At 38.6% G+C, this 24,630-nt stretch overlaps 2 protein-coding genes across 2 annotated transcripts; both read right to left on the bottom strand.

The window, feature by feature from the left end:
• Window positions 1-715: 715 nt before the first annotated feature.
• On the bottom strand, window positions 716-9,355 carry il17rc (interleukin 17 receptor C). The gene is made up of 15 exons (XM_034689119.1): window positions 9,267-9,355; window positions 8,828-9,134; window positions 8,269-8,506; window positions 5,863-5,966; window positions 5,653-5,764; window positions 5,501-5,542; window positions 5,294-5,412; window positions 3,815-3,871; window positions 3,591-3,666; window positions 3,286-3,503; window positions 2,811-2,864; window positions 2,656-2,707; window positions 2,438-2,533; window positions 2,073-2,111; window positions 716-1,988 (listed from the first exon to the last, which is right to left on the bottom strand). Exons 2-15 carry the CDS (start codon window positions 8,933-8,935, stop codon window positions 1,435-1,437), a joined length of 1,869 nt encoding a protein of 622 aa, XP_034545010.1. The 5' UTR covers window positions 8,936-9,134; window positions 9,267-9,355; the 3' UTR covers window positions 716-1,434.
• Window positions 9,356-11,562: 2,207 nt separating this feature from the next.
• LOC117815543 (inter-alpha-trypsin inhibitor heavy chain H3-like) lies at window positions 11,563-23,254 on the bottom strand. Its single transcript, XM_034687311.1, has 20 exons — window positions 23,183-23,254; window positions 22,358-22,518; window positions 22,143-22,247; window positions 21,682-21,844; window positions 21,458-21,568; window positions 21,043-21,171; window positions 20,773-20,889; window positions 20,433-20,601; window positions 20,232-20,342; window positions 19,785-19,966; window positions 19,483-19,662; window positions 19,265-19,386; window positions 17,954-18,336; window positions 17,827-17,844; window positions 16,507-16,560; window positions 14,599-14,793; window positions 14,104-14,272; window positions 12,341-12,489; window positions 12,064-12,148; window positions 11,563-11,814 (listed from the first exon to the last, which is right to left on the bottom strand). The coding sequence occupies exons 1-20, from the start codon at window positions 23,252-23,254 to the stop codon at window positions 11,700-11,702; spliced, it is 2,790 nt and encodes a 929-aa protein (XP_034543202.1). The 3' UTR covers window positions 11,563-11,699.
• Window positions 23,255-24,630: the final 1,376 nt, after the last annotated feature.

Genomic DNA, 24,630 nt, shown 5'->3' with positions numbered 1-24,630 from the left:
TAAACCAGTTACTAGGTAGTCATCGGTTCTCCACAAGCCACAGAAACACTGGCAAACTTTATATTCTTCTGGAGGAAAATGTTTTTCATTAGGGTCGGGCAATGTGGGAAAAATATTGCCTCATTATTTGCCCATGACAGGATCACAATCTGGATTTCATCACACTTCTTATTCATGTTGTTTTTAAGACTTTTCTGACCAGCAGACAACATTTTTAGAACAAAATCATTTGTTTTGAACAAATTTTATGCACCAAATTTTGCCTTTTCTGCACAATTTCTTAATTTTGACCTTGTCTTGTGTCCTCTTTTGTGTCTTCTGAACTTTTAGTGTTCATCAAGAACATTTTCACATCATGATAAAAACATTCATTTGAGAACCTGTCAACTTACAGAGTTCTTGTGTTTCTTCTTTATTGCTGTCTTGCAGTCTTCCCAGTGCTGATGATTCAGAATGTGATTAATTTCTTTGCTATAAATAACCTGTTTTAAGATGGAAGCTTGGGGCCATAAATAAATGGCCCTGGGCCCTACTTTGGACATGCCTGTTCTACATGAATATAATGAGTCAGTGAGATTTTTTAGCTAAACATTTGAGACAGTTGTTAATGGAAAATATTTTTAAAGACAAGAAATCTGATAAAATACAAAAACATACTTATAATTGTGGATGTACCAAAGGCCGAATTTACCCCTCATCATTGCCCCCAGCGCAATAAGTAAATTCACTGTAGTTTATTTTGAGTCATTCTTACAAACAACATTCTGCTGCCCGTGGTGCACTAACATGTCATCTTCATGGCTCCAAAACAGTCCCAACTGTTACTGTACATGCTATTATTTGAGGTTGTGATAGCTACAAACTACATTGCCCAGAAATTTTACAAAAAGTGCAAAGTATGAAGAACAACAGTAGCAGAAAATGTTACAAAGAAAAGCCTTCTCTGTAAACAGTGTTTGGTGTGTTCCTCCTGGGTTATTGTAGAAACTGTGCAAAAGGCAGGCTCCAAGGCTTGCTTCTTCTGTCAAAATAATGAGCCCTTTATAGGTAATGAAAACACATAAGTTCATCCATTCAGGTGATAATGCATGAATAAACCTTATTCTCTCAATGAATCCCTTGGTTTTTTAAACTCATTTTTTTAACTTCTTCAAACAATAATCATGTTGGAGCTGAAGTTCCTGTGGTTCTAGTTTTTTTTCACCATTTCTTAGCTATAACAACACCAATGATTGATGCAATGCAGTCTTATTGGTGTGGTCATATGTGGTCAACCAGAAATACGATGAAAGTCTCCTTCATGTGATTAGAGCAATAATATGTCCAGCATGACATTTATTTTGCCTCTTTCAAGTTTTTCCTAATTCCAAAATATTCACAGTGAGATATCTCATGCTGGTGTGGTCCCTCTTTAGTCTTTGCTCTCCACCATGGCTACGTCCATCTACATGATACCTTCCTTGCGCCCCCAACAGTGAGCTCAGACAGGAGAGTCTTGGTCTTTGAAGGAAGATGGAACAAGGGTAGACCCTGAAAGAGCTCTGGTAGACTCCTGTCACTGCTTGGATGGGAGTCAAATTTAACCAGAAGAAAACGCTCTCCTGCTCTGCCCTGCTCTTTGTCTGCCTGGATGAGGCAGAGAGAAGCCGTGAACACATCCGAGTAAGGAGACCATATCTTGGGAAGACCATTTTCTTCCCCCTTTGTCTTAATATCTCCTTTGTACCACTGGGTCCATTCCTCTGCTCTCTCCAAAGCTCTCCGTGTTAAGACGAGCACGACTCGGCCGCCCTGGCTCTTCAGTTCCAGTAGCTGGGAGTGCAGCCATGGCAGAGGTCCCAGGGTGCACTGCTCCTTCCTGCTCCACTGGTCCACCGACACACTAAAGCCATAGTTGGAGAGCAGGGACCCTAGCTGACACACTGATTCAGACACACCAGCATCTGCATCTGGGGGGCTCAGCAACACCACATGACACAGTCTGCCAACTGTAGAGAGAATAAACAACAAGACTGAAGTACTGGTCGGCCACTTTCAGCAGATTTGTTTGTTTCAAATATTAAAGCACCCACCTTTGACAAATCCAGCACGATGCAAGCTCCCGACGCATTCTATAACAGTCAGTATAAAAAAGATAGGGTCAGAAAAATTGTCTACAGACATTTCAAGTGATGAAAATAGTCAATTATTTTCAGCATGTTGGTGAATTATTATTACGATGGGTGCAAACATTTTTTAGTTCTGATTTGGACTTTGACGAGAATAAAAGGGGCCTTTGTGGAAAGTGCCTAAGGGCATTTGATTCAGATTGGACAAAGCATACTTCTTCATGGCATGCGAATTCCAGAATAACCAAAATGACACTGCCATTTTCTTCTCTTGCTTCTCTTGCATATAAAACATACTTAATGCATAGAGGGAAAAAAGTTAAACTTACTCTTTACAAAGCTCCGAAGGAAATAGGATATCATGGTGGTCAAGCAAACTAGCAGCATAAACCCAACAACTAGAAGACTCCAGCGCCACCTGTCAGCTGCAAGCAAAAAAAAAAAAACACAATTCAAGACAAGCTCTGTTGGGGATGCATTTTTATAAAAATTGTCAACCAAGATCAGTTTGACCCAAATCATCAACTGTCCATTTGTGCTGACTCACTGTTATTAAAACAGAATGGACCCAGGTCATGTCCCATTCCCCTCACTTTCACCTGTACACACAGACAAGCACAAGTAAGTTATTTTACTTCAGTAACTATGTTTGCATATGAAAAGAGGACAATAATACTAATTAATTCATGATTATAATATTACCATCACACATGGTGAGCGCTGAAGATTGATGTCTTGAAAAAACCCAATTTTCTTCTGAAAGAGGACAAAATGATAAATCTTTATTAATGTGATAAACCTCACCAATAGGCCTGTTGGCCCATCAAAAAACATCATGTTGTGTAGCCAGGAACAGACGTTTTATATGAATTAGTGGAGATGAGATATTTTATAGTAATACTAAATGTGTTGGTGTGAATATGGGGAAATATACATACAGTTTGGAAGGAGCAATCTACAATACTTTGTTTGGTTTATTTGTACATCCAAAAAATACTGATATTAATTCAGCATTTTGAAGTTTCAAAGCTAAAACAAGCCAACATGTAATACTGTATTTAGTATTAGACAATGTGGCAAATAGAGATTTATTTTCAATTTTAAATCAATAAAGCGGGCTGAAAGCTGAGCTTTAAGGTTAAAAAGTTTAAAAACATCAATATAACAGTTTTCTTACCCACAGTCCCTTGCTGTTTTGTCTCCATTCTCCATTTGCCAGCTGTTGTCTGAAGCCCTTTACCTCCTTACAGTTGATCTCTCTGTGACATGGCCACACTTCCCCCTCCAGCCTGCAGGGGGCAGACACGTTCCATGATAGCATTGGATGGTGGTTGTTCATCTGACCCTGACCTACAGACACTGAAACATTGTTCCACATATTCCTGTGGAATAAATCTGGAATGGACAAACAGGAAAATCAGCTTACTGATGGCAGACCAACAGAGACCAGACAGGAAGTTTAAAAAATGTCATCAAACAGACCTCCAGACTTTTTACTTGTGTTACTGAAAGGGCAACTCAGAGAACGACGAGACATTTGGGTATCCTCATCCCATACCTAAAAAAACACACACACACACACACACACACACACACACACACACACACACACACACACACATATATACAATCAGACCGATAAGTGAGACACATCAGTGTTATTATGTTAGCCATGAGTCACACGTAAAGCAATGATGCTTCAGTACCTGGAAACACGTGCAGGGGGTTACTGAATACAGAGGGATGGTCTGCCTGTTCCAGCTCTGCAAATTAACATTAAACACAAAATGGCTTTAATGACAGGGAGGAACTAGAGGTGGAAATAACTTAGTACATTTATGCAAGTTCTAAACACAAGTTCATTTGCTAATTCTGACAAATTAACATTGAATATGTGAAGTCATATTTTAAGATAATATAAACTTTATTGTCCCCGGGGAAAATTTGTCATGGACAAAGTGCAGTGCTGCTCACAATCAAAACATTCATTCATTTGTCATACCAATATACAATAACATGCACACTGTCAAAATATATAAAACATGTGGCATTACTGTGGCATACCAATGACACAGCAAATACCAATAAGATACCAATGTGGTAGTAAAAAGCAATGTCATATTAACATTAGTGCAGAGTAAGTGACCCCTCATACTCATTGCTAGAGCGTTATGTTTGTGCAGATTGTTTGATTAATGTGCATTACTCTGTAAAATTAATAAATATAAAAACCATGCTCTACAGTACTTTAGACAGAATCCTGAGGAAATGCTACATTCAAATTCATGCTAGTTTTCCGTGACTACCAACCCCTAGCTTTAATGCTGTTTCAAATTAGGCCAACCTTTAATGGCTGACACAATAAATTGGTTTACACATTCTTATGTCAATATTTTTTTTAAACAGCTAATCTGTATGATTTGGGGTGTTAAGCTCAATTGCTTTACCTTTCCACATGATAAATGATACATTGTTATATTTTTCTCTTGTTTTTTTTGTGTTCACACTGCAATATTTTAAATGGGCCAAAGCATGCACCATCACTTGGTTGTCCTTTTCCCACTGCATAGGTAAACAAACGTCATGTGTACTGGCTGCACCTTGCATTATGGAAAGCCAACTCGTGTTAGCTAGTTAGCCTACCAACAAAATGAGTAGCAGATTGACTTGGAGAAGTGAGGAAGTCAAATGCCTACTGACACTTTGGCAGATAAGCGTTTGTCAAATGTTGGACATCACCCACAGAATACAGAAGTTAAGAGACTTATGTCAGTGTTAGAGCGAGAGCGCCTTTCATCACTCTACCAAGCATTGTCATGCGAGGGTCAATAAACTCTGACAGCAGTGTGTAAAGGTCAGAGACTAGATTGGCAAAAGCGGAGGTTCCAGTGATAAGAAGGACAAATTCCTCTGGTGCACCGAGCTGGAGATAAATCCTGGAACTAAACCAGTTGTTGAGCCAGTTTGTTGCTGAGTGCACTTACTCTTCTGCTGATGTTGAATTAGATGGAGATGGTGAGTAACATTAGCCTATAGCCTTCCAATATTTCTGTATTGATACTTTTCCTTAAGTAAGGCATATGAATTTTTTTTTTCTTGTACAAAAAAAAATCAACAACTAAAGAACAATATCAGAAAAACAAACTATGACTGCTTTCAAAATAGGCACAGATACAAGCACTGACCTGACATCTCCCATTCTGCTCATACTGTATGCATACAGAGGGCAGGCTCTTATTTCTGCCGACAAACTTCAGATCCACTTGATTCTTCTCTTTGTCAATTACACTGAGGAGTGTTGGTACTGAAAGAAGGGACAGAAATAATGTATCTCTGAAATGGTAGAAGGTAAACCATGAGGTAAATACCAGAAGTAAGGAGGGATTATTCACCTTGACACTCCTCAACACGTTCATGCAGCTTCTGGGAGCAAACTGGAGACACAGCACAGTTTCTGTCAAACACTGCTGCCACACATGCAGCAGCCTGGTACCAATAATAGGATTTATTGTCACTGTTTTAAGTTTGAAAGACAATACTTTACCTTCATCTAATGAGGGAGCAACAATATTTTTTCTTTGTGATGGTTTAACAGAATAAATGAACACTTGACTGCTGAAGGACACCCAAGCCGGCTCAGGGATCACCATAGAAACCTAAACATCAAGCACACAAACACGCAGAGTTCAGACAAGGTGAGTAAAGTGTAACCCCACACTTTTAAGTATTGCAGAATATGGAGTCAGGACATTACCTTTGCCTGGTTTTGCTGCGTAAGAGCTGCATGATTCACCGTAAACTCCACCCTCTTGCAGGTGGGCATGGTATGTGCTGTGTTGTAGCACACAGTCACTGACGCTGTTGCAACACAGACAGCAGAGAAAAGAAAGGTGAGGCTTAGAGTTCATTCAAACAGCAACAGAAAAGTTGCTCTGTCTGAATAAATCTTCAAAATCAAAAATGAGAAGGCACAGTAGTGCTTCTAATGTTTTAGCCTTGAACTGAGATATGATTCACCAAGAGAGCCAACAATATGGGCATGTATTGCAATGCCACTTTATTTTTAAAGCATACCATAGGTTGCTACTACAACTTATTTTAACTTACTCATCTTGATTCAAACACAAAATGACAAAGTTTAGCAAGTTACAAATTGGTCTTTCACAACTCATCATTCATTCCTTTAGAAAATATTTGGCAGCACCTCAAACGCGCCTCTCAGTGGATGACTGTCAACACTTGGTTGCTTCAAAAAGTACGGATTACGTTTCATTTAACTTTACTTTGACTCTGCATGTTGGTTTTAAATCAATATTTAAATGCCAGTGGTATACTTTTAGTACTTGGTGTACTAGCTATACTTTTGTCTGTAGCAACGTAAAGGCTATCAATAAGATTAGGTAATATGTGTTGGCTTCATCACAGTCTGTATATAAAGGTGAACAACATGACAGCTCCCCCAAAAGTGAAGCCAAAATACAGTAATAAGATCTCCCCCTCTTGACTGGCTGCAGTAAACATCACTAAGTCCACCTCCTTCATAGTAACAGATACATAATGTGTCACATACCAGAGTCAAAATATATGCCAAAGAGATTGTTCTCAAACATTGTCTCTGTTGTTATATTTAACTTTCATCATACTGATTTATGTCAATATAATATTTTTTCTCAGATTATTCATTTTAATTAGTTAGTTGATGCTAAACATGGGGTAGAGGTCTATATAGGAAGTATATAGAAATTGATCATTTAGCTTTCTGTAACAGAGTGTTATCTTCAGTCTGACTCAAGAAGCTGGTAGACTGTGGACTGTGTCAGCCTGATGGATCTTTGCTGCTATCATTAAAGGGTAACTAAACCCCGGAGTTTCACGGAATTGCATCTATCCGGGAATTCCAAAAAATGCCTTCAGAACGTCAGAGAGGGGTTGAAGCAACGCCCACTCACTCCCTCATGTCTTACTATCAGCAGCATCATCATACAGTGACACACAGATATCCGCAGAGTGGAGTTAAGAGCTCAAGCCCAGAATGTTTCCCAGAGCCATACATTTTTTTTTACGTTTGATATAACTCTGAGTCAATCTCTTCAGTCCACAGACAAATCAATAGAGAAAGTTCATTAATGGGGAAATATCGCTATCTGTTGTTATGTCTGAACTGTCTCAGGGCTGTTGTTGTTGTTGTGATCATTGTATTACCACATTGAACTTGTCAGATAGCAAGTGTTTGTGGACTAATAAAAGGAACATTGAGTTTTTCATGACTAAACCGCATCAGCCGGCATACACAGAGTGGATCAGCGTCTTCAGCAGCCAGTGAACCGGGAGCATTAGCTTCAGGTTAGGGAACGTGCTTGTAGCAGAGGGGGAGTGAAGTGACTAGCGCGTTAATGCTAGCCGCAGTTAGCCTGTCCGCTAATGATAACCGCGGCTCGCTCTCCTGCTACGTACGTCCACCAAGCTATTTTTGGAGCGACACAGACTATTTTAAGAACCAGAGAGGGAGAGAGCTGCTTCCAGAGACTTGCACAGAGATAAAGTGCTATAGCAGCCGGAGAAATAACACAGCTGAACCATACTGGATACAATACGGGTACTACGTACTAAAGTCAGAATCAATATCAGGCTGTGAGGCTCTCCTGGTCCACTTCACTCCTCTTAGTTTACTGAGCCGGATGATGTGTTTTTATAGACTCCGATGACGAACGCACGTACCAAATACGTCACCACTTACGGCCAGCCATTAGAAAAACTCCATTGCAGTTGTTAGGTTTCAACCTGCAGATGGCAGTCGTCACACACATTTTCAACACAATTTGATGAATTTTAATACGTTATGCTCAACTGCTGGTATCAAGATCCACATTGATTAACAGCACTACTAAATTCCTATATAAATATGTTTTCAGGTAAAAAAAAAAGAGTGGTGTGGTGTTAAGTTACACATTAAGTTGAACATGCAAATGGTACGTCATTATCCAGCTCCACCAGCTAATCTGTAACGTGCAGACTATGACTCTAAAAATATCATCAGTAAAGGACATCAGTGCCAGTGGAGGGACTTTGGCTTTACTTTTGTGAAAGTCACAAAAAATGGTGATAAGTGTTGTCTATCTTTACATACAGTCAAAAGGCTACATGCATCTTTAACTTGTACCTTTTTGATTCCTTGTCTCTCCCCGATAATCCTCCTCATCGGCTCCAAAGTGGCCTTCATCCTCCAGGTCCTTTCCCGCATGGATGGTTATCTCTGCGTCTATCACCAGACATAACCTACATGGTGCTCTGTCTTTGCAGCAGAGCTTGAAATATGGTGTCAGGTTTAAGACATGTGCAGAGTCATTTTCTTTTAAACTAAGAAGCAACTCATCCTCCATGGTGCAGTTAGAGAGACCCTGAAAGAGAAAACATTTGAGATAGATGAGTGGGAATTATGTACTCAATTTGTAAGTCATTCAGATGTTATCCCTCAGTACATCTGGAGGGCAAATATTTGCCAACACTGGGATGCAGCCACTCTATATCCTGAAGAGTTAGCAGTTGTTGATAAAGCTTTGTTAGCTTTGAATAAAATGTCTTAGAATAAAGCACCTCATCTATGATAAGTTAAATTAAAACAGAGGAGCAGGCACAAAGAGGAAATTTAAAGTATAATCTGTAATATACAATGTAAGCTTTCTGCACTGTACTGGAGCTGGCAGTGAAGCCTCCAGTACCTGAGAGCAAACAACTTCTTGGCTGTCATATCCAGGAGTTTTCAAATCACAGGCTGACATGTGTAGAGTCAATAAAAGGCACCAAAGGGATCCTCCATGAAGAACCATTTCGTCTGAGGACACTTAGAGACAGTTGATATTCTCCAAATATATCTTATGGGGAATAAGTTAAATAAGCCGGGTGTCTTTTCTTCGCCATCTTGACTTTTGGTTAGACATCGACTTTATGAAATCCCGGCTGGATCAGCACAGAAGGAGGTGATAAACAGTCAGAGTCTTTCTGTGTGTCATTTTCCTTTAGTTATGGCTGGAGGAGGAAAAGAGATAAGAAAGAAGTAGTGTAAATGACACTGCAACAAAATAAAATAAAATATCTTATTAACATGACATTAGAAATGGTACCAAATTACACCACAGAAATATTTTGTTGGCTACTTACTGTGTGTAGTTTTCTGGTGTAAGTAAATCCCTCTGTGGTGTTTCTTTTCTTGACACAGATTGTTCAGCAGCACACCTTGTCAAAGTGAGCGTTGTTTGTCTTACTGGAAAATCGGAGGAATAGATCCCTCCCTTTTCTTTCTCCCTCCCCCCGTCTCTCTCTGTCTCTCTCCGTCTCTCTAAGTGAACCCTTCCTGTTCTAAATTCCTTATTACAGTCTAACCACTATGACCAAGTCTGGTTAAAGTCCAAAGCTAAGTGCTTTAAATCAGAAAAGACTCCACCCAGACCCTGAATCAAAGTAGCTTTATACGCAAAGCTTTAGAGACACACTAAACAATTTACAGCAGATCAGGGAATTTGTTCACTTCTTGACTTGTTATGTGGATTTGAAAAAGATATACGTCTTTTTTCAAGTCTTGGGAAACTGTGCCCTGACAAACAGGTTTCTAGTAAAGATTCACATGCACCTTTGAACATGATTTATGATGCAATGCCATGAAAAAGGATAATCTTTGGCAACACAGCAACACATGGCTCACACAGCAGCTGGACTGGTTTGACCACATAATGCAGAGCCAAACACAAGCCCTGTGTGCCTGTCACTATCTACTGTAAAGCAAAATAAACAACCACCTGTTGTGTGCTCTGTTAATCAGTGTGTCCGAGCTGCAGGGCTGCAGGTGAAAACAACAATTTCTCCTTAAGCAAAGTCCTCAATTTAATGATTTATACAGTCACGCTGACTGAATTTAACAACATAATTGAATAAACATTGATGACCTTTTATGACCTAAAAAAGAAAACAAGATGATTAACAAGAAGATGGACTATTTCTATATATGTATTTTAATGTCTGAAACCAATGGCAGGGGTAGTTGGCATACCAAGTAATTATGTTGAAGCTGCTGATTCAGCTTTTTTCACAGGTTCACAGGAGAATTGATTATTTGCCCTAAGCTAGGTGGGTCTGTTGCTTCCTTTAAACACAAAATATCAAGCTCGCAATAAATAGGTTCTTGATATTTTAGTTAAAGTGCTGAATTTATATTGTCAGGATTTTTTTACTTTTCAATATACTTTATCAAATGCAATTCTAACTTATTGTCTGTAAACTAAATGTATATGTTATGTTGCAATTCATTTGAGTAACTAGTAAACTATTACATCTAGTTTCAAGAAATGTATATATTAAAAGAAGCTGCACTTGCAGCTATTTTTACTTATTACAATCAAGTTCCTGGTCATCCAGGTCTGAATCTTGATCCAACAATCAACCAGACTTGATTGAAGTTCCTGAAGATGTCCATCCTTGGTCCAATAGGCTTCTTCAGTTCTAATTTGTGAAATAAGATTTGCGTGTACTTGAAAGATCAGTGTGGCTGATTTTTGGTGTAATGAAAGATTTTGACTGGTAATGAGACAAATGCACTCAGAAGGATTTTAGTTTTTTGCAGCACATGGCTAGACAGAAGCACATAAGGTAAAACTTTTTTTTTTTTAATCTCTGGGCCTGAATCACTCTTTACACTGGAGTCTATGCTGATAAAATACTTCAGGATAATGTGAAGCGGCTCAGTTTGTAAGGTGCCGCAGAGACTAAATGGGGTTGTGCTTGCGACGCGTCTTGCCATTAAATCAAAATCAAAGTTCAAAGTATGTTTACTATTTATTATCAAACACTCAAAATAAATCAATATCAAAAAGGTTCGAAACAAACAATGAAAATGACGATGACGGTGGCGGTGGCGGTGGCGATGGCGGTCAACAAAAAATACTCAACCCCCACTCACCCTCTATGTGTGTGCCCCACCCCCAACTGAACAGGTAGATAAAAGGTAAACCACACCCATGAACCCCAAACCGGAAATAAAGTAAGCAATAAAAAAAGGAAATAATCATGGTTAACGAATAACATAGAAAATCAACATTATGGCCCCTACATAATGAATGTAAACTGTGGCAGTAAGTGTTGTAGAAAGCTCTATATTTGCAGGCTCCAAATACTCATCTGCAATAAAGTGTCGGGTGCCTAACTGTGTTGCTTGCTGATCATCCAGCAGGCTTTCTAAAGTTTACTTTTAGTCTATAAATCACGGTATCAGAAAAAGTGATGGCAAAATAATAATTCCCTTAGGAAAGGCAATTAAATTGGATGCTTAAGTTACTTTAACCAATGACTTCAGGCCATTTTGTTAGTTAGGTGAATCGGTATAAAACAAATACCAACATAAATCCTAACTGAAAATCACTAGACACACTAACTTGACAACACCTGACAAGTCCTTTAGGTAAATATTTATTTTTCAAGTTCAAATGATAGAACAAAACATCTGGGATAAGCTTCATGTGAAAAGCATTTTTCCACAGTGAATCACACTCCAACATGTTGTGTTAAATAGAATTCTAGGAAGTGATTCAACATCTTTCCCAGTTAAAGTTGTGGAACGATGAACTCATCTATGGGTCTCTGCAGGATGGACTCCGCAGGCACGAGCCAGCAATCCAAAGATGGTTGAGAAGGGATACTGTAGTCAACAACGCTGTGTCTGCAGATGAAGCATATAAGATCTTATATTTATGTAAAAAAGTAATAATTATCAAAGCCTTTTTAAATCTTTCTATCTTTCTCTCTTTCTTCTTTCGTTGGCCAAGTGGTTTGGGTGCACACCCAAGGTACATAGGCTAAAGTGGTTGTTGCAGTGGTTGCAGGTTTGACTCAGCCATTTTCTGCATCAAATGCTGGCAAAGATGCCCAAGAATATAACTTTTTAAAAAAAGAATGCAGGACAACCTACCTTGTGACATCAATTTCCTTGTTTTCGAACCTGATTCTTGTTTTTGGGGTTTGCTGCACCTCCTCATAAACTGCTGGCTTCAGAGCTGATCATCAAATAGATGAACAAAAAGAACAATAAGAAAATAGAAGCAGGTTCTTAAAGGGACAATAAGCAAATGGTTACTTCTATTTGAAAAGTGCTAGATAAAACAAGTTATTATTATTATTAATATATTTCTGTTTTTAGTTAAGAATTTTACATGAATCATCACAAGACCTGCCAAAAATCTGCCCACCTAAAATCCCTGTGATGCTGGTGTTCGCCGGCTGTTGTCTTAAAACAGGCCAGAGGAACTGACGGTTGCCTTTTTCATGTATCAGAATGACAATGCGAGTGTCTACTCCTACAATGTCGATTTCTTTGCTCCTCCTGATCACCGTCACACTAGAAAAGAAAACATATCATCATACATTTCTTTTGGACTCATCCAAAGGCCCACCAGACCTGAAAGGTCATTTACAAGTGCAAAAATCTACCGTTCTTTAAGTGTCCACTTGAGGCTGCCACCAAAAGCCAGAACATATCCCCAGTAAACCTGTAGACTGTGTACAGTAGTGCATGGACCTAACCTCAATAATGTCACCGGTAGGTTTCTGAGGGAGGGTGTGAGGCCTATTGCCAGTACGCCATGTTGATAAAGCTGACTAAACCTAACTTTCGGTAGACCTAACCACAGGTATTAAGGTGGAGTTGAGGCGGGAATTTAGCCACATGCCAGACTTGATCCTTCATTTTTGCAGTCATTGGACCGATTGGTGACATCACTGTGATTATGTCCATTTTTAATACAGTGTATGGTCTAAACAATAAATAACTATTTAACCAGGAGTGATGGTGGGTTTGTATTGAGCACAATAACATGGTATTGAAGTGATCCCCAATCTCACACAGGGTAAGAGCGATCAAGCAGGTTTCCCAATAATGTGTATGTATTCTTTTAAGATCCGCTTTGGTGTGATAAGGTCAGGCATGACAACTTGGATCTACACACAGAAAAAACAACCACAAATCATCTCTACATGTCAGAGAATCTGATTCATCAAGGCGTAATTCCAGTGGTGGACAGTAGCAGAGTAAATGTGCTTGAGTACTGTACTTAAGTACATATTTTGAGTATCTGTACTTGAGTATTATTTTTTGGGGATACTTATTACTTTTACTCCACTACATTTAGAAGACAATTATTGTACTTTATACTCCACTACATTTCTATCAATGCTCTAGTTACTCACTACTTTTGCTTTGAAGTCAGCTCATGAATTTCCTTCTCTTTTCTGAAATCTGATCCCTAAGACAGTAAAATGTGTCTGTATAGTTCTGTTTGTCTCAGTGGTTTAGTCGTACCTGTATATCGTGCGTCTCCACAGTTGAGAGTGGAGCAAACACAGAGCAGATTTCACTCAGATCAGGCAGTTCATGTAGAGGTGGTAATGATGGCTATAATTCTCCACCTGAGCACCCATGTCCATATCTTCAGCCCGTGTTAGAGGTTTTTGAAATGAAGAATGATACGTATCGTGTGAAATGTTCTCCCTGTTTCCCACTCTGCTCAAACATACAAAAATTCACTGTCCAACCTGAGAAAGTGTGTTGAGCTACGTAACATTTGTTTAATTCCAGATGAACATTTCAAACTAAGTTGTCTGTGCTTGTAGTAACTCAGTTGTTGTTTGTATTCCACGGTATAGTTTTTAGAGATTTCAAGTAGTGGTTTCTAGATTAACACAATGTAACATAATGTACTCCTATGTATTCTTGACTGCATTTATGTATTGTTTAAATACAACTTTTTGAGATATTTCAAAAAGTACTTTGAATACTGAAGTATTTTTAAAAGTAAGTACTTCAGTACTTTAACTCAAGTAATAATTTGACAGAGCAACTTTCGGTGGTATTGGAGTAATATTTGACCTGGAGTATCAATACTTTGACTTAAGTAATGAGGCTGTGTACTTTGTCCACCACTGCATAATTCTCTCCATAGATATTCAAAATCACCTTGCACCGACAATGTGTTCGTCCGCTCTAGTGTAGATCAACACGTTCTGGCCATCTCGTACTGTGATTCCCTGGGTGTCAACCTCAAAGTGCTGTTGAGCTGTGTGGATGACAATCTTTTTGAAGCCTTGATGTGATGCTAGTTCAAACTCACCATTCACAGACAGCCCTAGAACAAAAAAGAACAGTGCAACTCATCATTAAACTTGAAAGAAGTAGTGGTGAAACTGACGGTTAAATGAATGCTGCTGTGATGAGATGAGATAATGGAACAGGCTGAATTGAACAATGCTGCTTCTTTAGCTCTATTTACAGTGATGCATTGTGTCTAATACATGTTTTATCACTAATGTTTTTATTACAATTAACCAACACAAAGAACCTGAGGAGAAGGTGAGGAACACATTTATTTGATTAGGCTAAATTAAAACAAAGGGTGAAATAATCAACTTTGCTAGTTTTTAAGAGTTAATAATGATGACACACATTACTGACCTTGGTTGGGATGGTTAAGAAGTTGAAGGCGGACATCTCCGAAGACATTAAAACACAGTGGGAGAGACTGGTCTCCTGTTTTAAGCAAAAACGTGTGGATATGAAGTACCGGAGAGGGGATGAAGAGTTGGGTTGAGCCAACACGTCGAGGAGAGGCAGGGACAGCGGAAGGTCTGAACCAACTAACCCCATCTTCTAGAGATACAGAGAGAAACAGAGTCACACAGCTGAAGGAAACTCTTATGCTGACAGAAATGTTTAACACATTTAACGTGCATTCTTAATACTAACTAAACAAACATGGATCTTCATCTGACTGTGATCATAAAACACAAACATCTTTTGTGGCATAAGCACTGAGAAATGTTTTGCTTGTGTGAGATTGATGTGAAGAATGAAGCAAATGTACTAATATGTCCCAATGTAAAAGAGGTTCTAGGAATATTACAATTTATTTACGTTTTACTTTATTTTATTGACTCAGGCAAAAATATCTCACTAACAGCACACACTACCCTTCCAGTATTTTGGAACATAGACATATTTTTGATATTTTTTTTCCCTATTTGTTAACCAAAGTAGAATATTGTTTGGCCCGTAGCTATGGGAAGTTCAATGACTCGTGTGATAGTGATGTAACGTTTTCTCCCACAGTTCCTCCTGTACTCTGCTAATCCAGTAAGGAACACAGGAGTCTGTCTTTGTAAATTATGATACCACATCCCCTCCTTTTTTAGCATGAAATAACTAGTTAAAGATAATGTTTCCCTAAAAAATGATCACTTGTACATAAATCCACATGATAAGAACTAAGTTGGCAAAAAGCAGATTAAATTAAATTTATTTTTCGTGTACTTTAGAATTTTGTTTGACCATTGTTTCGTTTGTTAACAGGCATGAAGTGAGCTTTATAACTTATACTGCAGCCAGTAATAAGGGAAAGCTCAAAAAGTTTTAGATTCACTTTTGAGGAGTTGTTGTGCCTTCTCTTTGTATACAGTCTATGATTTCACCGCTCATCGCCATTAGCCACAGAGAATTATTAAGAATAATGTTCAATTACAGATCAATCTATGTCAGCTTCAAGGGGTTGTTCTGCCTTCATAAACAGGCAGTGGCCTGGCCTGAGTGTCAGTGCCTTTGCAGTCTTCTTTTTCTTCTTCTGTGGGGAAATGTTCTCTCTTGATAATATCTCAGAACTTTCTGGGTAACTACATTCAGCCAATAAGGCACTGTATTGTTATCTTTATTAGCCAAATTTCAACTCGAAATCGTGGCTAAAGGTCCTGTGAGGACTTTTAAGCTAGTTATAGAACAGACAATGGTGAAATTGAATGCCTCTTAATAACTTACAAAAAGAAAAAAGACCATCAGTATAAAGATCGACAATTTCTTTGTAGTTATTTACAAAGTCCTAAACTGCTACAGAGCTTTTTGCCTTGTAAGTTTGTCTCTGAGTTAAAATAATTTCAAATGTAAATACCTAATTTATTTTGTTTAAAGTCTTGGGCGAGGAGCACAGAGGAAACCAAGAGTTTTCTGTGGAAATTCAGGTAAATTTTTTAATGAAGTGGTAGTTACTCATGAAACAGGAAATCAAAGGGTAATTATTTAACTTTACAAACTTTGTTTTTATGTTATTTCATGCCAAAAAAAAAAGTAAACCATCCCCATGGAGTTATTTGACTAACGCACCTTTTATTGTTGCTTTTCACTCTGTGTTAAAAGATGCAGAACATTTATCTTCATTAGCATTCATCATTATCATTGAAACAACGGATGAAGACACATCTCTAGCCTTTGTAGAGCTATGTGATGCATGGGTCCCTTTTAGTTAATCAGGTACATTTGCTAACATAATAAAAAAAGTAGAAAAACAGATAAAAACTGCTACAGAACAAAAATTACCGTAGGTAGGATGCTCAGCTTCCATTAGGTCATAAGACATTGATGACAATAGATCTGGAAAAGGAAATGAACATTTGAGAATTACATTTTTTGTGTATTATGTAGAGTAGCCTAAATGATTAGCAAGCATAGTTGAAACTGTATATATATATTATATATAAAAAACTGCTTGGCCAACAGCACCCCTTAAGACAAGTTTATAAAGTGGAGCAAGATGAAAGTCGTTACAAGAGCATAATCTCAAAAGATGATGCAGTGGATGATGACAGCAAGACAATGTTGGATATACAGTATGTAGAAAATATGAGTAGAATGTTAGCCTGTCTTCAAAGGGGGTCAAAGAGGACTAAAACCAAAGCAGAGCTGTATCATGGCACAGGTCTGAAGAAATTTACCTTGCTATGTGATATCCTCTCTATGTATCATTGCATTCATTGCTAACTCCCTTTCTGACATTATTTTCTTTCCCTTACAGCCTCTGTCCTCTCCTACCGGTGCTTGTTGTGTAACAGAAGTGGGGTCATCTTGTTTTCTTTGCTCTCCAGTAGAGTCTTCCAGGTAAGGCCTGTATGATGACTTACTTGCACCACACACCAAAGCTACTGTATATAGTTTACATAGCATGGAAAAGTGGATAAGGTCATGGTGACACAGAGGTGAAGAGGTTCTTATGTGACACACTGAAGTAGTTTAAATTCAATAAAAGTAAGGTATCTTCTGGTATCTTTCCTTAGCTTTAGAAATGTAGAACTTAATACTGAAGATTAACTGATACCGGCCGCACGATACACAGGCCAACAAGTGAACAAGGGGAATACCAGCTCATATTTTTTTCCACTTAAAGCGCAGGGTAAAGGTAATTTGTCAACTGTTCAGAGAAGTGTTTTCAGTGGAAGCCTGTAATAGCTTTGGAACTAAACAACTTAAGGAATGAAGGGTAGTACATATTCATTAATTACATTCACAGGAAACAGATGGAGGGTTTGGGGTTGGTTTTCAAATCACACAAGTTCCCCAATGCTTAGTTAACACCTCAGAAAATCTGATATTTTCACATTAGTTGAACTACATGCTAGTAGATTAGGATATTTCAAATACCTTCAGATCTGTAGATTCATATTTAGTCACACATTGAGGCACAAATATAACCTTAATCAGGCATTGGATCAACAACTTTGTGATGGTTAATCATCATTAATGTAATTACATTCATTTTTTCAAATCCACACTCAAATTTGAAATCATATCATTAAAATACAATAACAGTTTCCTTCTTTGTAAATACTCCACTTTATGCCAAATAACACAAGTATGTCCTACCTGGTTGGGGTCTCGGGGCTGATAGGAGAGAAATGTAAAAAAAAAAAAAAAAAAACATGTTTAACACTATTAATTTACTTTAAAAAGAAATGTTTTGAAAAGTTTTGTTCACATTTATGTTGCTTACCAAAGTTTCCACCTAAGCCTTTAAAGCCTGAGCCTCTAGAGACTCCAGAGGCTGCAGAGCCAAGGCCTCCAGAGCCTCCAGAGCCAAAGCCTCCAGAGCCAAAGCCTACAGAGCCAGAGCCTACAGAGCCAAAGCCTCCATAGCCTCCATAGCCTCCACCGCCTCCACCGCCTCCACCACCTCCACCGCCAATAAACGCCATACCGCTTCTGTGATATTCCTGCGTTGTTCCATCTTCCTTGGGTTTATGGAGCACATCTGTGCTCTCTCCTGGAGGCTTGGTCACCACCATGGATGTGAGTGGGGTCACAAAGCTGTACTTCAGGGACAGCTCCATGGCCTCTTTTGTGGCATCCTCCTTCTCAGGTCCAGATAACTGCAGTCTGTGTAACAAGTTATGTGAATATATTAAACATAGAAGATGGTAAACTACAGGGTATGATCAGCATTGATCTATATCACTGAACTCAAAATTTATAGAATTAATTTCAAATTTTTAGACCACAACATCACACTTCAGTCAAGTTAAAGAGCCAAATATCAGAGCCCTTTTCATTGGGTTTTGCTTTTGAGTGAATGGCTCTTGCATGCAGGCCTCTGTCATGTTGGTTGCCCTAGGAGGTGTAAAATACAGCCATTAGCCTGTTAGCTAGTACATTGCTGTCCTTTTTTCGGCCAGTCAAAATATTTGCTACCAAATTTTTCAGTTGCATATACCAAAATACTTTATCTGCTATCTTGGAACTAGACATGTTCTGGTGTCTGTTTGAAGTTCTTTGGAGTCCAAGTAGTTTTGATCAATGGTATCAGCAGGCAGTGATGTTTGCAGGTACAAAACCAATTCATTAAGCCGGAGTGAGGCCTCTGTGTAACTTACTATTTACAATGAAACTGAGGCTCACCTGATACTGATTAGGTGGTGCTACTCTGGGGGATGTAATGAGCCAAGATTATTTTGCAAACATATCTTGTGGGAAAGATTTCTCTTTGCTTTTCACGTGAATACACGTTTGCTTCTTAAGTTGCTGATTGAACTATGAACAATGCAGAGCATGTAAAGCAAAACCTTTGCAGCAGGTGGTTTGTAGCTTGCTGCTGGCAATGTTGGCCATTTATACCACAGCGCATATCACCTTAAGCCGTTGGGTTCCCAGCTTACACGAGAGTTGCTTGCCTATGTTTTGCTTCTGTGGTAAAACTGAAGTCCTTTTGTAACATGTGCATACATGCCATATGAAAACAGAAGGCTGGATAATACAAATTTGACTCAAAATGTGGATAAAGAGAAAAGATGTTGGACATCTCACTCACTCTTTCTCTAGAAGCTGTTTGACTGTGAGGTAGGCCCAAACCCTCTGGATGTGACTGTCAGACACTGCTCCAGTTGACTCCACTGTACCATTTGTTTCTGTAAATACCAACCTTGTATTCCTCTGTTATAGTGCAAATGAATTCATATGTCAGTGTTTCTGAAATTTTTACATAGCTTTAAGAAGACTGCAATGGTAGAAATGTGAATCGGTCCTTACCGAAATGGCCACAACTTGTGGAGTGAAGGTTTCGATGTCATTGTCCATGATCTGACCAGCCACAACAATTTCAGAGCCATTATAATACTGACTGAAGTTAGTCTGGGTTACATTGAACCCACCCTCATAAATCATTGTCACATCGGTCAACAAAGGAGTGGCCACCTCTTCATAAAAACCCTGTTGACATACAAATTTGGTGAATTTCAAATTTCTTCGCAGCCAGCTGAGATTATTTCCCATTGAACATTTTTTAAATGTATTTTAGATAGTGTGAGGGTAGTGAAAGAGATGTATAATACCTTCAGCTGTAAATCAGCATCAGAGTCTTCATAAATGCGTCTTGCCACACCATCGTTCTGCAGTGACATCTTCTCAAGGAACTCAAAATTGACATCAAATCCAAAACCAAGGCAGTAAAGAGGGAATTTACCTGCAATAGCCTCTCTTACATTTGACTGAATTTTTTTTAGATTTGTCACCCCTGCAGAGAACAAATAGTGTGATGATAAAAAATTGAAGTTGAACTCAAAATTGTCGTAGATAGTACAATTAGCTATTCTACAACAAGTGGAAGTTTCAGTGTGCAAATAAACAAATTCAAGTGGGGGTTTTAGCTAGAAGACATTACAAAGTTTTGACAAAAACACTTTGATAGATCAAAAATGTTGAACTGCATTGTTAGCGGCCCATGTAGGTTTTTTAAACTACATGTTTATATGTCAGAGTGTATAAGTGTCTTACTGTACCTGAGGTTGGGTCTCCATCTGTGAGAAGAATAAGGATTGAAGCTGAACCTTCTCTTGGATGTGCATTTAGCATACGTGCTCCTTCCAACACGGCAAGGTTAATGTCTGTGGCTGAAAAACAAAACAAAAACTGCTTCCATACCAACATTCTGCTGTTAAATGTTCACATCACTTAGTGAAATATATTTTTTAAAAACTCACCTCCTCTATCTTGAATACGCTCTGCAAAAGTCTTGGCACTAGCCAGGTTTTCTTCATTAGCCTGAACAAGTTCTCGTTTCCAGTGAAAAATGCTGCTATCAAAAGTGATCACACCAAAGAAGTCCTCTTTTGCCAGGTCATTCAAGATATGGAGCAGTGCGATTCGGGTCTGATTAAAGACATCATCATCAACGTGTTAAAGCTTTATTTCAGTTTTGATCTGTGCTCTTTAATCCTAATCGTTGACATAATACATTATTAAACAGCACAAGCTAAACTAAGGGGCCTCTAATGCTCTAGAGTCAATTTTTGACAATCTCGTTCTCTGAAAATACTTCACCTGACGAATTTTCTTGCCGTGCATTGAGCCACTTTGATCAATAACAAACACCACATTTTTTGGTATGCGGGGAAGATTAGATGGTGCAAAGTGATGAACAAAGTATCCTGAAGATTTCTTTGGAGACAGTAAGACAGGATTTTAGTGTTTGGAAAACATATTTGTATAAAACTGCTATGTGATGTTTTCTTTCTTTTGCATTTAACATACAAACATTTGCTAAAAGGTAATCAAAAGTCAAAACTCTAAAGCGCTGAACTCTTTCTGTACCTTGATGTCTCCAAAGGTGGCATCCCTGTCGACGTCATAAACAATAACCAGATCTCCATTCATACCTTGCTCTCCACAGCTCTCACACATTTTCTGTTGGGACTCTGTAGGGTAGAAATACACCCAAGCCTGGAAGCAGGAAATATTTAGGTTTATGAATCCTGTTTAAATGAGCCGTTTAAACATCAGTGCTTTTTGAGTTTAATTTGGCAACTAAATAGAAATTTTGCAAAATGCATATACACAGACAGTCCGTAAATTGATGCTAAGAGATTAGAAATACACCATATAATACAGTAGGTCAAATAGCATCATGAGCTATAAGTACAGTGAAGTTTGATAATTAAACACGGGTCTGAATAAGATAACAATGGGGTTGAAGAAAAGTCCCCTGTTGCACAGTACCAAGCTGTACCTGTGTGTCTGAATGGGTTTTAGTGATGGCATTAGCCAAGAGATTGGTGCTCAGTCCTCCTTTAACCTCCAGGAAATTGATACCAGCTGTCTCATTGATGTACACGTCAACCTGGCATTATGAAATGAGAGAATATAGTTAGCGGTTCTAAGCATGGAATATGTCATAACTCTAGCATTGTTTTCCTGGTTCATCAATAAAAAATAACAACTGAATATTCACACCTTGAAGTCCTTGACAGGTTGCATGGGTTGGGCGTGGATGGTCAGCTCGTACTTGCCCAGTCTACGTTTAAGTAGCTCCTCATATGTGAGTTCAAAGGTGACTTTTTTGTGAGCAGCCACATTCACAGAGGTCTTGAATTCCTCAAGAGTCCTCCCTACAGAGCTTTGACAAAAAGGATAATTGTGGCATGTAAGCAGTGGTTCCTTACCCCTTATTGACTTGTTACCTCTTTATTGAGACAATGCATACTTAAGACCTCACACCGAAGCTTATGCCCATGGTTATTTTCAGTGTTTATTTTCAGATTGTTTCATTTGACTGATAAAGAGTCAAAAAAGTAAACTGCATATTATGCCACAAAGAATTCGCTCAAATCCCCCTGCTGCCCCTCATCCCAAAAGACACACAAGGCTTTCCTCCAAAATATATCCTTGAGACCATGATCTGTTGAACCATGTACCTGACGATCCCAGCAGTCTGACCACGAGTCACAGCATCAGCGTACTGCTTCTTGGCCGCCTCCTTGGCTTTCACAATTCCATCGTATGCCTCGCCATCTATAAACCTGAAGATCGATGACAAGACTTTGTTGTGTACATGTTACCCATTATTCATTTTCACAACACTTAAGGTTTGCTGTAATTATTCATGATTTTTTTTTTTTGCTCCACACACATTCTGAATTTACTGATGAAGGCATTCTTGGGAATCCGGACTTGAAACTCTATTTCCTTCGCCTCATCCATTCGATTGGCCACACGACTTGTGATGACAGTGGTGGCATAACGACTGCTCACTGTTGAGTTGATGTGAAAGCTGTAGATGTCCCAGTCATCCTGAGCAAATACAGGAGGAACATTTCACAATTTAAAAAAAGGCTCAGTTCAGTTCATGTCTCTGGCGGATGACCAACTATAGCCAAAGATCAGATGGTGATGTAAAACAAAGGTGGGTGGCATCAGTGAAATGTCATTGGTTTGACTGCAGAACCACCCCTTTCTTACCTTTTTTCATACATTAATTTCTCATGGCACGCTCCTTTAATTCCTGTAAGCTTAACTTAATGACAAACATTACGCATCCCATCTTTGTGTCCCAAAAAGAGAGTTTAGTCCCCACAATGACGCTGTGTGAACACAGTTAAACACACGTTTTTGTTACTTAAAGGGACTTACATTTTCCAGATTTGACAAAACTTCTTTGAGCACAATTATTGCAAAGCCTAATACAGACATTTACCATACACCAAGAGTCAAGTAGAGACACACTCACAATATAAAAAAACACAAAAGGTAGAGAGCCCACAGGTTCTTCAACCTAAGCATTCAAATGTTTATCAAGGGTAAAGGTCAGTGTGTTGCAACTTACAGAAAGATGCTGAAATACGGATGAAAGTCAAACCGAAGACTGTTGCATGCATTCATTTCTCAGTAGTAAGATTCATGTGTGTAATAGATTTTGTTTCTCAAGTGTGATGCTCTTTAGTTGTTGTGGCCTTACCTTGTTTGGTAGTGTAGTAACCAAAGCTAGCAGCACCCCAAGGAGGGTGATTTGCACCACAGCTCTTGCCATGATGATTCCCACCAGAGTGCGAGCCAAGCAGCTGAAACTGTCTTTTAAACCCAGCCAGAGAAGGACAGCATGTTTACATACTTTTTTTTAAAAGACCAAACTCCTCTTTCTCTCTCTCCCTCTCTCCCTCTCTCTCTCTCATTCTCTCTCTTTCTCTCTCACTTGCACACAGGAGAAAGAAAAACACCAAATCCATGAAAACATTCCCACCCACACACACTGCATATTCCAGAAAATCAGGCAGACAGCTCAATAAATAATCAAATTTATCTGAAGTACTGCTACCTATGTCACCTTTGACATCAATACTGAGGGTCTGGAATGAGATATTGCTTGGACTTTTGAACCAACTGAACACTTTACAAGCAAACAGGAAACAGTTGGAAATTACATTTCAGTCTTCATTGAGTGAAACAAATAAGTGAATAATATTGTATGGTGTCAAGCAAAAATGAATTTATTATTTCTGACTTCAAGTATGTACAGCATTTGTGAACGAGAATCGTTTCGACAAGGTTGGGAAATGGCTGAGAACTGGTGATACAGCAGGCAAAAGCAATCATACACCAAGCTTTCATTGCAAGCATTAAAGAGATCAAAGACAGAAGTCGATGTGAAATGCACAATAAAAAATAGCTGCATAGGAGATGATTCGAAGAACTCTATATGACATTATGGAAAATGTTCTACCTTTGAGATGATTCAGTTTAAGTCCAAAGATTGTCCCATTGTGCAAACATGGAAGGATTTTAAAGGAATAATCCACACATTTTAAAGACAAAGTTGTACCTTTCAACTCAAGCAGTGTTATTTGGTCTGTGGATACCGTCCTAATTTGTCTTCTGTAGTTCTGAAAAGAGCTTTCAGCATGGGAAATATTCTTGATGATGTTAAAGACACTCCTGATTGCATTAAGCGTAATGTAGGCTCAAATCTTTCTGATCAGGATATATTGGCCTCTGCTGTTTTTTTTTATCAGTCTCCTTTATTAGTGTCTCTTAAATCATATTTAAAGGGCTATAAGTTAGGGAACTAAGAGACCAAGGGGTCGGAAAAAAACAACAGTTTTGTTAACTTCAGCCTTCAATATACAGCATTGAGTAAAGCTCTCCAGAATGGCTCTCTTAGTTTAGTAGACTCTTGAAAACATAGATTTTTGCCATTGCTTGGTTTTGCAGAAAACACAAGAACACTATTGCAATAAACAAACTATTAAGAGGTTATAAAACAAGGTAAATATTGAAGTGAAAGTGTTACTTTGAGGCCATACTGTTGAAATAACTCAAACAGTGGTTGCGTGGTATTTCTTGGAGATCACTGAATTAAATCAGCCATTATTCCTACAATAAGCAGTGTGATAGATGATGATTTTTAGC

The sequence above is a fragment of the Notolabrus celidotus genome, chromosome 1, assembly GCF_009762535.1.
Source record: "Notolabrus celidotus isolate fNotCel1 chromosome 1, fNotCel1.pri, whole genome shotgun sequence".
NCBI classification, from domain to species: Eukaryota; Metazoa; Chordata; class Actinopteri; order Labriformes; family Labridae; genus Notolabrus; species Notolabrus celidotus.
The sequence above is the reverse complement of the archived record's forward strand: the minus strand, read 5'-3'. Positions and strand labels throughout refer to the sequence as shown.

What these genes read in the sequence shown, in the direction of transcription:
- LOC117815543 (XM_034687311.1), bottom strand. Translation starts at nt 23,254, where the DNA reads ATGGCAAGAGCTGTGGTGCAAATCACCCTCCTTGGGGTGCTGCTAGCT. An exon ending in AGATGGAGACCCAACCTCAG is followed by an intron (nt 19,967 to 20,231) that starts GTACAGTAAGAC and finishes TGTTCTCTGCAG; the next exon opens with GGGTGACAAATCTAAAAAAA. An exon ending in CACAAGTTGTGGCCATTTCG is followed by an intron (nt 19,387 to 19,482) that starts GTAAGGACCGAT and finishes GCACTATAACAG; the next exon opens with AGGAATACAAGGTTGGTATT.
- il17rc (XM_034689119.1), bottom strand. Translation starts at nt 8,935, where the DNA reads ATGGTTCTTCATGGAGGATCCCTTTGGTGCCTTTTATTGACTCTACAC. An exon ending in AAGAAGTTGTTTGCTCTCAG is followed by an intron (nt 8,507 to 8,827) that starts GTACTGGAGGCT and finishes TTTCTCTTTCAG; the next exon opens with GGTCTCTCTAACTGCACCAT. An exon ending in CGCAGCAAAACCAGGCAAAG is followed by an intron (nt 5,765 to 5,862) that starts GTAATGTCCTGA and finishes CTTGATGTTTAG; the next exon opens with GTTTCTATGGTGATCCCTGA.